At 35.7% G+C, this 14,622-nt stretch overlaps 1 protein-coding gene across 5 annotated transcripts in view; it reads left to right on the plus strand.

Moving 5' to 3' along the window:
* The window catches only part of POLR3G (RNA polymerase III subunit G), a 40,739-nt gene extending 26,875 nt beyond the window's left edge, over positions 1-13,864 (plus strand). For 3 of the 5 annotated variants that reach the window (XM_019027785.4, XM_019027786.4, XM_055387525.2), the window contains 3 exons: positions 540-622; positions 5,157-5,303; positions 11,342-13,864. In XM_019027785.4, the coding sequence (XP_018883330.1) occupies positions 540-622; positions 5,157-5,303; positions 11,342-11,428 (317 nt within the window). In that variant the 3' untranslated portion in view covers positions 11,429-13,864. The remainder of the gene's footprint in view (positions 1-539; positions 623-5,156; positions 5,304-11,341) is intronic. The other 2 variants (XM_019027788.4, XM_019027789.4) reach the window with 1 other exon arrangement.
* Positions 13,865-14,622: the final 758 nt, after the last annotated feature.

The raw sequence follows: 14,622 nt of genomic DNA on the forward strand, positions 1-14,622 counted from the left end.
ATAATAAAATACATGTGCATGAATGATACTGGTCATGTCCTAGAGGATCACAAATCTGTAGTTGACTTTAAAGCTGAAAGGAATATTTATCCTGCACTTCCTTTTTATTTTACACACCTGCTAAGATTCTTCTGGTTAAAATGAAGTACACTTACCAGTGAAGGAGAAGCCAGTGCAGGTGGATTTGTGGGAGCCTTTCACTATACTCTTGGTACTTCTCTGTCTGAGGCAACATTTTAGCAGTTTTGGCCCTAATGATATTAATTGCCAGTACCAATGTTCAGAACTAGTAAAAAATATAGTTAACTTCAGTCTTAAAAAAAAAAAAAATCCTACTACGTGATTATCATTTATTCATCATCATTGGAAAATTGGTGAGGTATGATTTGTTTATTCTTTGAGAAAATTAATTTACTCTGAAAACTATGTGACTGCCTAGGATGCAGTAGCATGATGCTGGACAGCATACGCAAAGACAAGGAAATATAATACACAGTTGCAGTTGCAGAAAAATGTGTTAACTGGTAGTTTTACTTCAGCAGGCCCAAAACCCAAAAAGGCAAAAGACGCAGGCAAAGGCACATCACTCACTAATACTGCAGATGTGTTGAAAAAAATGGAGGTAAGGTTTTCTTCTTACTATACAAGTGAACTGAAAAAATGTAAAAGATCCTACCTCGTTTTGCTCTGTTTCAACCTTTCAGCATTCTCTTACTTTTTAATAATGTAAATTTGGCAGAAGCGAGCCCAACATATAAGGTAGCTGGGAAGGTTTGAACTTTGCACGCTGGGAGGTATGGAGGGTCTGTCCTGTCCTTCGTTACCACTCACCTGGCCACTTACCTCACCTTCTGTCACCTCTTTCTTTTTCACTGTATCCCCCTTTCCGCTTATATTTGAATCATGCATGCAGAGAGAAACATGAACAAGTTTTAAAAAGAGTTACATATGTAATTCTTTTAAAAACCTCTCATTTTTCCTCCTGTTGGTTAATATGTACAGTTTTAATGCTTTTTTTTGGTCTTAAGTATTGAAGACTCTTGAGGGAAAAATGTATTTTATAGAACTTATTTTTATAGCTTTCTTTATCTAAATATTTCAAAAATAAAATGTAGATTCAGAAGGTTAAAGCACTGAAAATTTTAAAAATTTAATTTTTCAAAAATAAAAAATGTAAGATTCAGAAGTTTAAAACACTGAAAATTTTCCCTCCTATTCCTGTCCCTAGTCATCCAGTTCCCTTCCTATAGACAACCAATGTTACTAGTTTCTTATGTCTTTTTTCAGAAGTATTTCATACAGAGCAAATGCAAGGTTTTTTTTTTCTTTTTAAAGACAGAGATAGCATATTACATTCTGCATTTTCATTTTATCACTTAACTGAATACCTTGGATGTGGTTCCATATAAGTCTGTGTAGAGTTACCTCATCCTTTTTTTTTTTTTTGGCTGCACTATAAAAATGAACTGTAATTTATTTAATTAATATCCTACATAATTGGATATATGGACATTATGTTTCATCTAGTGTTTTGCTGTTATTAACAATGCTGCAATGAATTCATGTTAAGTATGTCATTTCACATGTGTAGGGTAGATTTCTAGAAGTATTTGGTCAGTACTTAAATGTGCACTGTATGAAATGGATAGCTATTGTTACATTGCTCTTTATGGAGGTTATACCAATTTACTACCGTTATCAATGCATGCATTGTCTTGCCTTGGTGATGATGATGATGACAGTAACAGCTAACACTTTATTGAAACTTATTCTGTGCCAGCCTCCTTGATGAGCTCTTTACATATGTTATGTCCATAAGAGTTCATAACAACAAGGAGAGGTGGGTATTATTCCTTCTTTACAGATGAGGAAGTCAAGGCTTTAAAATTTTTACTTGCCTGGCCAAGTTGGCACAGCTATTTGGTAGTGGAAACTCATATTTTTATTTTATTATTTGACCAGTACTGGAGTTAGAGACAACATGTCTGAAAAATAAAGCCAGAGTACTGATGAAGGAGCAGTGATAACTGTCAGGTTTAACTATGGCGAAATGATGGGAATGCAGTTCTAGCCAGTTTGTATTGACTGAACTCAGGTTCTGGCTATTCTAAAAGCTTCCTGGAGAAAACTTGCTAAGATGACATGTGCCGTAAGGAAGATTGATCTGGACCTCTGGGTTTCTCCATGTAACAAACTGTGTTTCCATATTGTCTACATTTAAACACAATTTTCAGGACACACACTGGAAAAACTGGAAATTTAAATCTAGAAATACCAATGAGTTTAGAAGAGCAAAAGTTGTTCCCAGATGACTTTCTTATTGCTGATTTTTTCAGCAAAAGCAGTTCCAAGTTTTTTTATAATAGAGCATTCGTGGATGGAGAGGGAGTGACATACATTCAAATCTCATGATTAATGTGTGAGTAATTAGTGGTAAACTAATATCTGAGGTTTCTTATTTCTGCATAACAGGAGGCTCTGTATGGTGGCTGTAAGGCTGTGTAATATTTAAACCAGAAGAACTGCTCTCTGTCCATAATTGAACACTGTTTTCAGTATCTTTATATTATTCATTTTATTCTTAAATCTGTAAAGTAGTAAAGTTAGATGGTTAAATCTCAACAGGAGAGAAAATGGAGACTAGTAAGTAGAAGAGCTGAAACTAGTAGCTTAATGCAAAAGGAATGAAGCAATGAGACAATATATGTGGCTTTGAGATCAATTTTTATTAAAAAGTTGCAGAAATCTACTTTTAACCTATTTTATGAGTCTGATTTAGATCTGTGTGGTGGAAATAAAGATGAGGATTTTTTTTAAAGATATTTGAGGTAGCAATAATAGAAATAGAGACTTCCTGGTTCCTATGTGGCACTGAATGAATACTGTATTTAAAAAGTACTTTTGGCCAGGCGCCGTGGTTCACGCCTGTAATCTCAGCACTTTGGGAGACCGAGGCGGGTGGATCATGAGGTCAGGAGATCGAGACCATCCTGGCTAACACAGTGAAACCCCATCTCTATTAAAAATTCAAAAAAAATTAGCCGGGCGTGGTAGCAGGCGCCTGTAGTCCCAGTTACTCGGGAGGCTGAGGCAGGAGAATGATGTGAACCTGGGAGGTGGAGCTTGCAGTGAGCCGAGATTGTACCACTGCCCTCCAGCCTGGGTGACAGAGCAAGACTCCATCTTAAAAAAAAAAAAAGTACTTTTACATAACTGGTTTAAATAACTGTGTTCTTAATTATAAAAATAAAATAATAGCATGTTTTTTAGATATAGTGTGTACCCTGCACAGAGCTAAATAAATATGGCACTACAATTTCCTATTAACTATACAACTTATTGGTTGCAGGTCTTTTTACTGTGATCTGATTAAAATAGTAAAAAAATATAATATTAACATACCATCATATATGTGTGTGTATCTCTTATTATAGATGCTGCAAAAGATCCATAAGCACAATTTTCTTTACTTGCACTTTTCCAAAGGGATTGCCAGTTGGAAAAATTGCACACATCATATTGTAGTAATAACTCATATAAGACAACATATGAGTCAGTATCAAGATAAATCATCTTATGTCTGTTACCTTGGTCTTATTTGTTCTGCCTGAGTGGGTTAAGCAGACAGGAAAGGTGGAGTTTGAATTTTGATTAGAAATTGAGCCTACCTAATGTAGTCTCTCTGTTGTCTTTGATTTCCTTAAATTCAAATTTGAATTTAATTACAAGGATTTTTAAAGATAAGCGTTTAAGAACCAGTAAAGGAATAGCTAAGTTGTAGTTACTCCAGATATAAAATCTGCTTTCTCTCTATATGTAATCTACAAAGCAAATACCTTATAATAGAGATGGAGTGTTTGCAGATTCACGCATTAGTATTCCAATTTCTGTTTAGGAATAATCACATTTTAGCTGAGGTGACTTATGCCTTAATTATGTGTATTAATATGTGAAATTATTGACTCCTGGAAAACTTGTGAAATTCTATCATATGTGCAAATGAAGCATAGTACAATTTAGTGAACAGATAGTGACAGTAATGAAAATAAGTCACTTTTTATTAAATGAAAAAAATTGTTGGTAGTCATAATAGAAATACAAAGATGTAATTTTAAAGTTAATTTTGTGTACTATTCCCTGATGGTTCCACTTGTGGATAAGTGGGACTCTCATGGAATCAAAGCTTTCCTAACTCTGCATCTCTCTTTTGTCTTCTCTTTTAGAATTTCTAATAATTGCTAGTATTGACTGTGATTTGAGTTTTAATTTCTCTCTTTCTTCTCAATCTGCCAGATATATTAAGAAACAAGAATTCCTGGCAACAGGAAGTAAATAATGAGAGAGAAAAAAGATAAAGACACAGATAAAATGCAACTAGGATAATCTAACCCAGGATGACTTGCTATTATCATAATAGTATTAAATGGCCTCATGTATAAAGTGAAACATAGACATTTTGAGATAATACTATTACCTTATTTTTTCCCCTTTTATGTTAGAAGGAAAACAAAATAACATTCTAAAAGTTCTCCATAAACTAAGTCACCTCAAATATTTTAGAAGGAGGTAAGATAGACCGCAAGGTACTGTGGCTCATGCCTGTAATCCCAGCACTTTGGGAGGCTAAGGTGGGCAGATCTCTTGAGACCAGGAGTTCGAGACCAGCATAGCCAACATGGAGAAACCCTGTCTCTACTAAAAAAATTAGCCAGGCGTGGTGGTATGCACCTGTAGTCCCAGCTACTCAGGAAGCTCAAGCAGGAGAATCACTTGAACCCAGGAGAAGGAGGTTGCTGTGAGCCGAGATCGTGCCACTGCACTTCAGCCTGAGTGACAGAGCGAGACTTTCTCTCAAAAAAAAGAGAAGGTAGGAGATAAATTATAAAAAATAAAGCATTGTGCATTAGAGCTGATAAGCCCAATATTAATCTGAAACCCAATTATTACATAACAAAATCAAAGAAAATGCTGGTTTAATGGTGACACAGTAAATTCCTTCTTTCTTGAGTTGACTCGTAGTTTCCTAGGTGGTAGCCAGGAGGTGGTGGTAAGATGGGAGTAGAATAAGGTGATAGATAACTGTTCCCTTAAGGCTAAGCAGGGAAGTCAGCAGTTTAGTGGTTTCCATACAAATTAATGAAACTCACTTATACCAGGAATTGGAAAAAAGAGGTGATGGTGAAAAATCAGATGAGGAAAATGAAGAGAAAGAAGGAAGCAAAGAGAAAAGTAAAGAAGGTGATGATGACGATGACGATGATGCTGCAGAACAGGAGGAATATGATGAAGAAGAGCAAGAAGAGGTAATGGTTCATTTGGGGATGGTAGCAAAATTAATAAGGTTTATCTAATAAGGAATCAGATAAAGAGTATGTATTGAAATCAATAAACAGAAACCAAAATGATGGGAACCAGAAGTATATTATTATCAATGGCATCGATTCCTTGCTATCGAGAGAACTTCCTTGCTATCGAGAGAACTATTATAGCATTGAAATTATAATGATGTCAAATTGAATATAGGAAATAAAAATAACTTGATTGGCAACTTTGTAAGTATAAATCTGCAAGTTAAGGAGATTGATCAGATTAGTGCAGTTAAGATTTAACAACATAAAAATTTAAGTCAGCAATTCAGGTAACGGAGGGCTTAACCACCTAGGTCTAGAGGAGAATCCCTGCAGTGTGTTTCAAATTCCAAAGTGCATGTGGATACTATCAGAGAAGATTGATAATTTAACCTCAGGTATCTGGCTGAGTCAGGACTCTGTGTTTTCCATTTGGGATGTCTAACTTTTAGAATGAAATGCACATAGTACATTTCAGAATTAGCTGGAGTCAATCAGGTATTTTTAGTAGGGTAACTTTGCAGACCACAGCCTCTTCGGGACTTTGTAGACACCTCAGACCGTAACCCTAGGTGGAGAGTTTCTTCTCCATTCTGGTGACCTTTGTCTTCGTTCCATTTCAGCCTCTTATACCACATTCTCAAATTTTGCTTCTCCGGAAACTTCCAACTGTGAAATCTTTAATTATTTTGCATTAAATTTGGTATTCTTTTGAAATTTGTATTAATATAAACAGAGAAGTGTGGATACATTTTTTAATCTGTTTCCAAGTGGCTAGCCAGCTGCTAACCTCATTTCTTAATTTGCTTTCCTCATTGATTTTGAAATTCTTCCGGTATCAGCTATTAGATTCTCATTTCTACTTCTGTTCTCTGTTCCATTGATCTATTTTGAACCAACACTAAGCTGTTCCAAGTAGTAGAAGCTTCTGATTATTTGTTAATGTTCGTAGGGTATGTCTTCCTTCCTATTCTTTTTTCACAATTTTCCTGAATATTCTGTCTATTCTTTCAGATACATTTTAAGTCTAAACATTTAAAAATTAAATATGTCACATTTGTGGTAGATCACATTTGTCTCCAGCCTTCTCTTCAGATCATTCATGTTTTTATTTCCATTGCTCTCTGACATGATTGAAACTGTCAGTACTTCTGATCATCTCTTTCCCCTTTATTGGTTCTCTGTTTTAATTTTCTTTTCTAAGAAACTTAGACCCTTGCTCGCCCTTCATCTTCTTTTTTGGCATTATTGTCTCTTGTCCTCCCAGCGCACACACTAGACCAAAGCCAACTTTGATCATTTCCATTCTCTGCCTATTTTCCCTTTCAAATCTGACCTATTGAGCATTTCTTGGGAATCACAGAAATTGATGCCCCTCAAAAAACACTAGCCCCATTTTGCTGGATAACATGTTTTCTGTTTTTCTTTTTAAGTCAGCTCTCTATAGCAATTATTTTTGATCAACATCTTTCTTCTTATTTCCCTTTGTTTACTACCTTTTCTTTCACTCTTAGCAGGTTATAGTACCTTCATACAGGAAATGAAGTCATCAAGAGGAAACTCTATTAAATTTCATGTCCTCTGCCTTCAAACTCAGTGTCTTCCTTCCTCCTCCTCTTTTTTTTTTAATCAAGGGAGGAAATCCCCTTTATCCTATTTGGGGCTAACAGCCCTATCCTTTTTTGGAACCATAGTTCTCCAGTCATTTCCCTTTCCATATTTTTAACCTCTTTCTCTGCCTGTCTCTTCCATTCATGAATGTTCATTTCCCATTGTAAAACATGTTCATTTCCCATTGTAAAATATGTTGTCCACATTCTCCCTTATGCCATCTCTTGAAAAGCTTCTTTAGCTGTCATCACCCCTCCCCCACCATTAGCTCTTTTCAATCTTAGTTTCACCTCCATCCTATTCAAATAATTGCTTTTGACAAATAGAAGTAGCTTAAAGAAAGAAATTATTGCTACCACGCTCACCATAGACAAATTTTAGCCTTCATGTCACTTAACTTTTTTGTAGCATTTAACACTTCTGACAGCTCTATTATTAAAATATTATTTCCTGGCCAAGCGCAGTGGCTCACTCTGTAATCCCAGCACTTTGGGAGGCCAAGGCGGGTGGATCACGAGGTCAGGAGTTCAAGACAAGCCTTGACAACATGGTGAAACCCTGTCTCTACTAGAAATACAAAAATTAGCCAGGCATGGTGGCGGGTGCCTGTAATCCCAACTACTTGGGAGGCTGAGGCAGGAGAATCACTTGAACCCGGAAGGCAGAGGTCGCAGTGAGCTGAGATCGTGCCACTGCACTCCAGCCTGGGCAACATATATATATTTTTATATATAAATATATATATTTATAATTTCCTTTATTTAAATTCAACAATTTACAGCAATTATATGCATCTTCTATATGCCAGGCATTGTGCTAATTGCCAAGTCTTAGACAAACATGGTTGCTTCCCTTAATTTTTGTTACATAATGCTTTTCGTTTTTCTCCTATTTCTGGTACATTTTTATGGTCTCTTGAGTTCTTTCTAGTCTTTAAATGTCAGTATTCTTCAGGGCTCTTCCCTCGGGCTTCTTTTTCTTGCCATAATCTCTCCGATTGCATCCCTCCCCATAGTTACCCTGTATAAACATGTAACTCCTCAGTTCTTTTTCATTCAACCTATAGTAAGTGTACACTAAGTATATGCTTGGAATTGTACTAGGCAATGGGAATATGAAGATAAGATACAGTTCTTCTCTCAGGGAAATTACTAGAGAGACAAAAAAGGTAACAGTTAATGTACAGTGAATAATGCTGTGATATGGTAGTACCGGATGCTATAGCGGCACATAAGAGATGCTATGGGCACACCAAAGTCTATTTTAGGCATATCAAAGATGATATTTCAAAGAAGACAATTTAGGTGATCTGAAGAGCTAATCAGATCAAGATAGGAACATAGAATGGAGTGGACACTTGCAGGGAGAAAAAAGAACATGGAGAGAGGCTTGCAGGTGATGAGAGTGTAGCTTCTTAATTTAACTGACCAGATAAATCGGTATGGCTGGACTAGAGGGTGTTAAGTGGGCTTGTGTTGAGAGATGAAGCTGGAGAGATGAGCAGGTCATTAAGGACTTTGAATGTCAAGCTGAGAAATTTGACTTTATCCTGAGTACTGTGGGGAGCATTGAGGGGTTTTAAACAGTGGAATGGTATAATCATGTTTATATTTTAGAAAGCTCAGTTGCTTTGAATGGAAGAGCCAAGTTTGGGTCATATTTGAAAGCTTATTGCTGTAAACCAGTGGTTTTCAATACTCTTGAAAGGATATTTGGTAGTGTCTGGAGATATATTTTGTTGTCACACTGCCATGGGGGTAGTAGGGTGGTGGTGCTATAGGTTCTAGTTTGTGTGGTCAATACTGTAGACAAGACTCGCATTTGCAATGCTCTGTTGACAATGTCTGCTTGCACTGAGTTCATTCGGAACTATATCTGTGTTGAAATTAAGATCTCCTCTAACAAAAACAACAAATATTGGGATTCTAGTAGTTTTAGAATTCTTCATTGAGCCTTAGCAGAATATTAAACAATGCCAGTGGGTTTATTATAACATTTCATTTAAAACAAAAACAAAAAAACAACACAAAAAACTCCCCACTTTAATAGATAAATGTGTGTTCTGCATGTATGGCTGAGTGAGGGATGGAAAGGAGATCTTCGTTAACACCTTTCTACATTTAAAATTATTATTCTCTGCTCTTTTTAGCAATTATTAATTAAAATTTGTGGTAGTTAATTTATCCAATGTATTGAGGATTTGATGCGCATTTTCTTTTGAAGAATAAAATGGGGCAAATTATCTATGTAACACCTATTAGTAAAGACTTTTCTTCTTCTATCTTTTGAATGTTGTAATTGAAGAAAAACACAAGGGCTCAAATGAGAGCCTAGAACCATTTAAGCCATCAGTAGTTTCACTACTGAAACTACTTTATGGGTTTCACTACTTCATACCTGTATCAAGATCACTAACATCGGGGCTGGGCGTGGTGGCTCACGCCTGTAATCCCAGCACTTTGGGAGGCTGAGGCGGGCGGATCACGAGGTCAGGAGATCAAGACCATCCTGGCTAACATGGTGAAACCCCATCTCTACTAAAAATACAAAAAATTAGCTGGGCGTGGTGGCGGGCGCCTGTAGTCCCGGCTACTCGGGAGGCTGAGGCAGGAGAATGGCGTGAACTGGGGAGGCAGAGCTTTCAGTGAGCCGAAATCGCGCCGCTGCACTCCAGCCTGGGTGACAGAGTGAGACTGCGTCTCAAAGAAAAAAAAAAGATTACTAACGTCACACAATTACCAAATTTGAATCACTTAAACAGAACTTGGAGGAGGTACTCATGTCTAAAACACAAGTGACGTATGCTTGATTTGGAATACTAGAGTATCCCTTCCTTATTCATCTCCACTTTATGTACAAATCGGCTTACTTTTATTTCTACACAAGTGTTCTTGCCAAAGGTCTCCTTTACAATGAGACCTCATTTGAACTCTCAACCATGCCACCCTCCCCTGGTACACAGGCCCCAAGCTTCACCCAGGTGTCTAAATATTGCCAAAATTTTTTGGCACCAGAAAAGCCAGGCCAACTTTCCAGAGATGGGAATGGTCTTAGCTGAATGCAGAAACTTAAAGTATCTAGGGAAGAAAAAGTAATGAGATAACTATCTAAAGAATGCATATACAGTGAATAATACATGTTACCTTTCTTGCATTATGTAAATATATTAAAAATCCCACTATCCAGATTAAAAAAAAAAAAACTTTGGAAAAAATTTAGTAAAATTGATCGGAGACTTTCTTTTGAGAATAGTCTGTATTTCTTACTATAGATAGTAGAGATGTGGACGTTAATTTCTTATTATAGCAGAGCTCAATCATGTGCAAAAATGTAGTGACTAGTAAAAGAAACACCCATGGTCTTATCACTCAGCTTTAACAATGATCAATTCATAGCTAATCTTTCAATCACTCATTCATCTACCCAATCCCTCCCTGTCCACCCATCCCATTCCCCGTGCCCCATGTGCCTTGGATTCCAAAGAAAATCCTAGGCATCGTATCATTTCATCCACAAATATTTCAGTATGGATTCAAAAATAAGGGCTCTTTAACAACATCACTGTATCATTATAACACCCCATACAATGAAATATAATTCCTTAATTTCATCAAATATCTGGCCAGTATTGAATTTTCTTGGTTGTCTCAAAAAGTTTTTTTGTTTGTTCCAAACAGAATCCAAATACAATCCATACATTGCAACTGATTAATAACTCTTAGGTTTAATTTATATCCAAAGTGGATTTTTGATTGTAAGATACTGGAGGCCTGGAAAAATAAATAAGAAAGTAAGATTTTGAATTTTTGATAGAAAGCACAGATATTTTCTGAGTTATTTGCATGGATGATAGTCTTATTCAGCCACAAGAAAAAGAAACTAAGAGGTCCTAGATAGAATATAATATAGGCATCTTTTGGATTTGGTTTGGTATCATGAGGCCTTTTTTTTTTTTTAATAGGAAGTAAAAGTCTCTCTGGCTTATGCTCAGTTATGTTTTATGACTAAAAATCTGAGTACTGGTGTAGTCTAATGGATGTTAATGTAAACTGGCTTTTTTTCTTGAGTGTCTGTGCATTTTTTGGGTAAGTGTTTAGTGGTTTAGCTAACTAAACTATGTATCATCCCAGTAAGCTGTAATGTGTTAGTAGCTATATTATCCTATTGAGATGGTATGGGCAACCCTTCATGTTCTCTTAGCTAGTTGGTTCCTGACAAGAGTGGAAGGTGGTGGTCTTAAGGAAGAAAGCGGCACGGGTAAACACAAGTGAAAACTGTTGTGTTTTTGAAGCAGATAAAAAAGCAGGGACTTTTAGGCCTGGAATATTTTCTTACTACTCATTCATTTTAACGTTTACAAAGGAATATATCATTTCACTTAGGAAAATGACTACATTAATTCATACTTTGAAGATGGAGATGATTTTGGCGCAGACAGTGATGACAACATGGATGAAGCAACCTATTAGGCATGAAATTTTTCAAAAAATATTTTTATGATGCAGCTTCTGAACATTTGGACAGACTTGATTTGTATTTTATTTCTGATAAGGAATAAGTACTTGTTTCTGTTTTTTGTTTTGGACAAATATTTGTTACCAAAATATTCAAAACCACTTTGAGTTTACATACTAGTTACCTTAAAAATTATTCCCTGACACTCTGACGTTCCTTCTAAACACCTCTGCCATCTCTCTTACGTACTCTCATGGGTTTTTTTGTATGATTTGAATATGAATGTGCCTAAAGAATTTTTGCTCTCTTAATCTATGTATACATACGTGAACAAATCATTCTTGCTTAACTGCTGATATTTTGTAAAACTATTGCTAGTCATAATGGATTTCTATAACCTGAAAGTTGATATAATACAGCACGTGGAGCACTTTAAAAACAAAGAAACTTGAAAATAATTTTATTTTTTACCTTTACATGGTGTGTTCTAGACTACTGGATTATGACTACATAAACCTACCTGAGCTCTTATAAGTACAGAATTGTGAGACAGAGGTTTTGTGATGCAAAACATACACATAGGAAAAAATACCAAACTGAGCAATATAAATTTCACAGCTCACATCTTAGCCAGTACAAAGAAACTTTCACATGGGGTGAATATTATAATACTTGAATTTGAGACTTAATACTGTATGATATATGAATTAATCATCCCACTGTAATAACTGACATCTTCAAATAGTTGGGCTTATGAAAAATTTGACTGACATTTTATTTTATACTTTATGTAAATGTGAAATAAGTTCTGGTCATATAAATATGTAGAATGCATGTGTGTGAACTCTATGAAGTGAAGTGTGGTGGCCTTTTATGTTTCAGAGTACTCAAGCTGTACAATTGATTTATATAAAAATGCAAAATGAACTCAGGTCATTTTGAAATTAAGATTAATATTTTTGTTGTTTAACTTTAAAGCTAGCTCCCCTAACTTTATATATTTTTTGGGAAAAAATACCTAAAAACCTCAGCCTACAAAGACTCTCAGAAATGCCAAAGATTTTCAAGGAAATTCATATTATATATTTCAAAAATGATTTATCAATGTTATCTACCAAAAGAAATAATTTTATTTTTCCCCTTTGGGGAGATATTATTATCCTCTAATATGAGAATCAGATCCCTAGATTCTATTTCTACCCGTACTATTAAACTCAACCTTGAACCTGGGCTTGGTTGTTTCTGTGCCTTAGTTTCTCCACTCATAAACAATTTCCTATAAAAATTGTTTAAACACCAACCAAAATTTACCATATGTATTCATTCTCTTGCCTTAAAGATCACTTCTTAACTTACATTTGGCTCTCACCCTCTAAAAATTTGTAGTTTGGAGAGTAACTGAAAGCACAATTTTAAGAAACATGTTTGTTTTCCTCACAAAATATATTGTAATCTGATTTTCCTATCTTGTATTCATGCAGAAAATTGGAGAAAATGTGTATTGTCTTGTGCCATTTTGCAATATGAATTTCTCAGGAAAAAGATCTTTCAATGGCAATACTTTTCTTAAATAATTCAAGATGGGTGTGAGGACCTATCTTATTAGTTTAGTGCTGTGTTAACCATTTGTGAATTACTTCTTGTTTAAAGGAAGTTGTCAAAAAATTTTAAGATTCTAAATGGAATACATGAATAAAGTAAGCCTTAGAATAGAAACCTCACAAAAAGTTGTCATTTGCGGTTGATAATTAACGTAGGTGTTTTATTCTCTCAACTCCTTAGGTACCAGAGCCAAATACAATTTAGTTTTCAGAAATCTTATCAATATTGTTCTGTTTACCTACTTATAAATCTGCAGATAACCACTTGAACCAGGCAAATACACTGAAGATAAAGGTTATTTCTTTTTTTAGCTTTGAATTTGTCATGACCATTTTAGTCTTGCTATAGATAGCAGGGCAGCCCCTTGGGGCAAGGATTTACTCTGGGAGGTACCGTTAAGAGCCTTCTTTCCCCCTTTGAAAGATCCTTTTACAATGTTAAAGTATACTAGTTACAAGAACAAGCAGGATTTGCAGGTTGCTTTACCAGCATGAGTCTCATTTTTCTGGCTTAAAATCTGGGACTGTGAAATTATTCCATAGGAAAGTGAATGTTATTTTGCAGAATTAGCCTCTTACATAAAAGTATTTGTTGAAGTGTCTTTAAAGTTGCTATCATGAGCAAAACTGGTTGCTGTAATGCTTATTTTTCTGTATTTATTTACACATTAAATTCTTATAAAACAAAATGTGTTCGTTTTATAGTAAGATGTTTTATTTTGAACATTTAAATATTTGTTTGTTAGAGAAAACTAATTTGTTAATATAGATCTTAACTAGTAACTATTAAGCAGGGATGTTTGTTCCAAATATTCTTGAATAAACAAACAATCACCACAAACAACAAAACTCTGGTTAATGATTATTCAAAAAAGTTGTTGTGAGATGGGCATGCTGCTCTGTGCCTATAGTCCCAGCTACTCGGGAGGCTGAGGTTGGAGAATTGTTTGAGCTCAGGAGGTCAAGGCTTCAGTGGGCCAAGAGGAGGCTGAGGTGGGAGGACTGCTTGAGCCCAGGAGGTCGAGGCTTCAGTGAGCCAAGATGGCAACACACACACACACACACACACACACACACACACACACACACACACACACACACACACACACACACACACACACACACACACACACACACACACACACACACAGTTATGATAACAAACTTAAGAGATTTGGCAGACAATATAATTTAGTGTGATCATTCGTGCTTAGGCTGACTTATAGTGGATACCAGAGAATGTTAAGACATTCAGAAGATTCTTGTTAAACTTTTCACTTCACTACCTTCAAATGTACAGTGTCGATGGCTTTGCCTTTACATGGTTAAAATCTCAAGCCCGTGTGGTGGCATGTGCCTGTAGTTCCGGCTACTTGGGAGGCTCACATGGGAGGATCAGTTGGCACCAGGAGTTCGAGGCTGCAGTGAACCATCATGCTATTGCACTCCAGCCTGGGCAACAGAGCAAGAGCCTGTCTCCAAAAAAAAAATTTTAAAAAACCTCTGTAGTAAAAATTTCTATTTATTAAAAAAATTAACACAATATTAAGATCAAGATGCATTTGAAAATGGAAGAAAAAAACAGGGTTTATACACATTCCTCCATT

The sequence above is a fragment of the Gorilla gorilla genome, chromosome 4 (genome assembly GCF_029281585.2).
Source record: "Gorilla gorilla gorilla isolate KB3781 chromosome 4, NHGRI_mGorGor1-v2.1_pri, whole genome shotgun sequence".
NCBI classification, from domain to species: domain Eukaryota; kingdom Metazoa; phylum Chordata; class Mammalia; order Primates; family Hominidae; genus Gorilla; species Gorilla gorilla.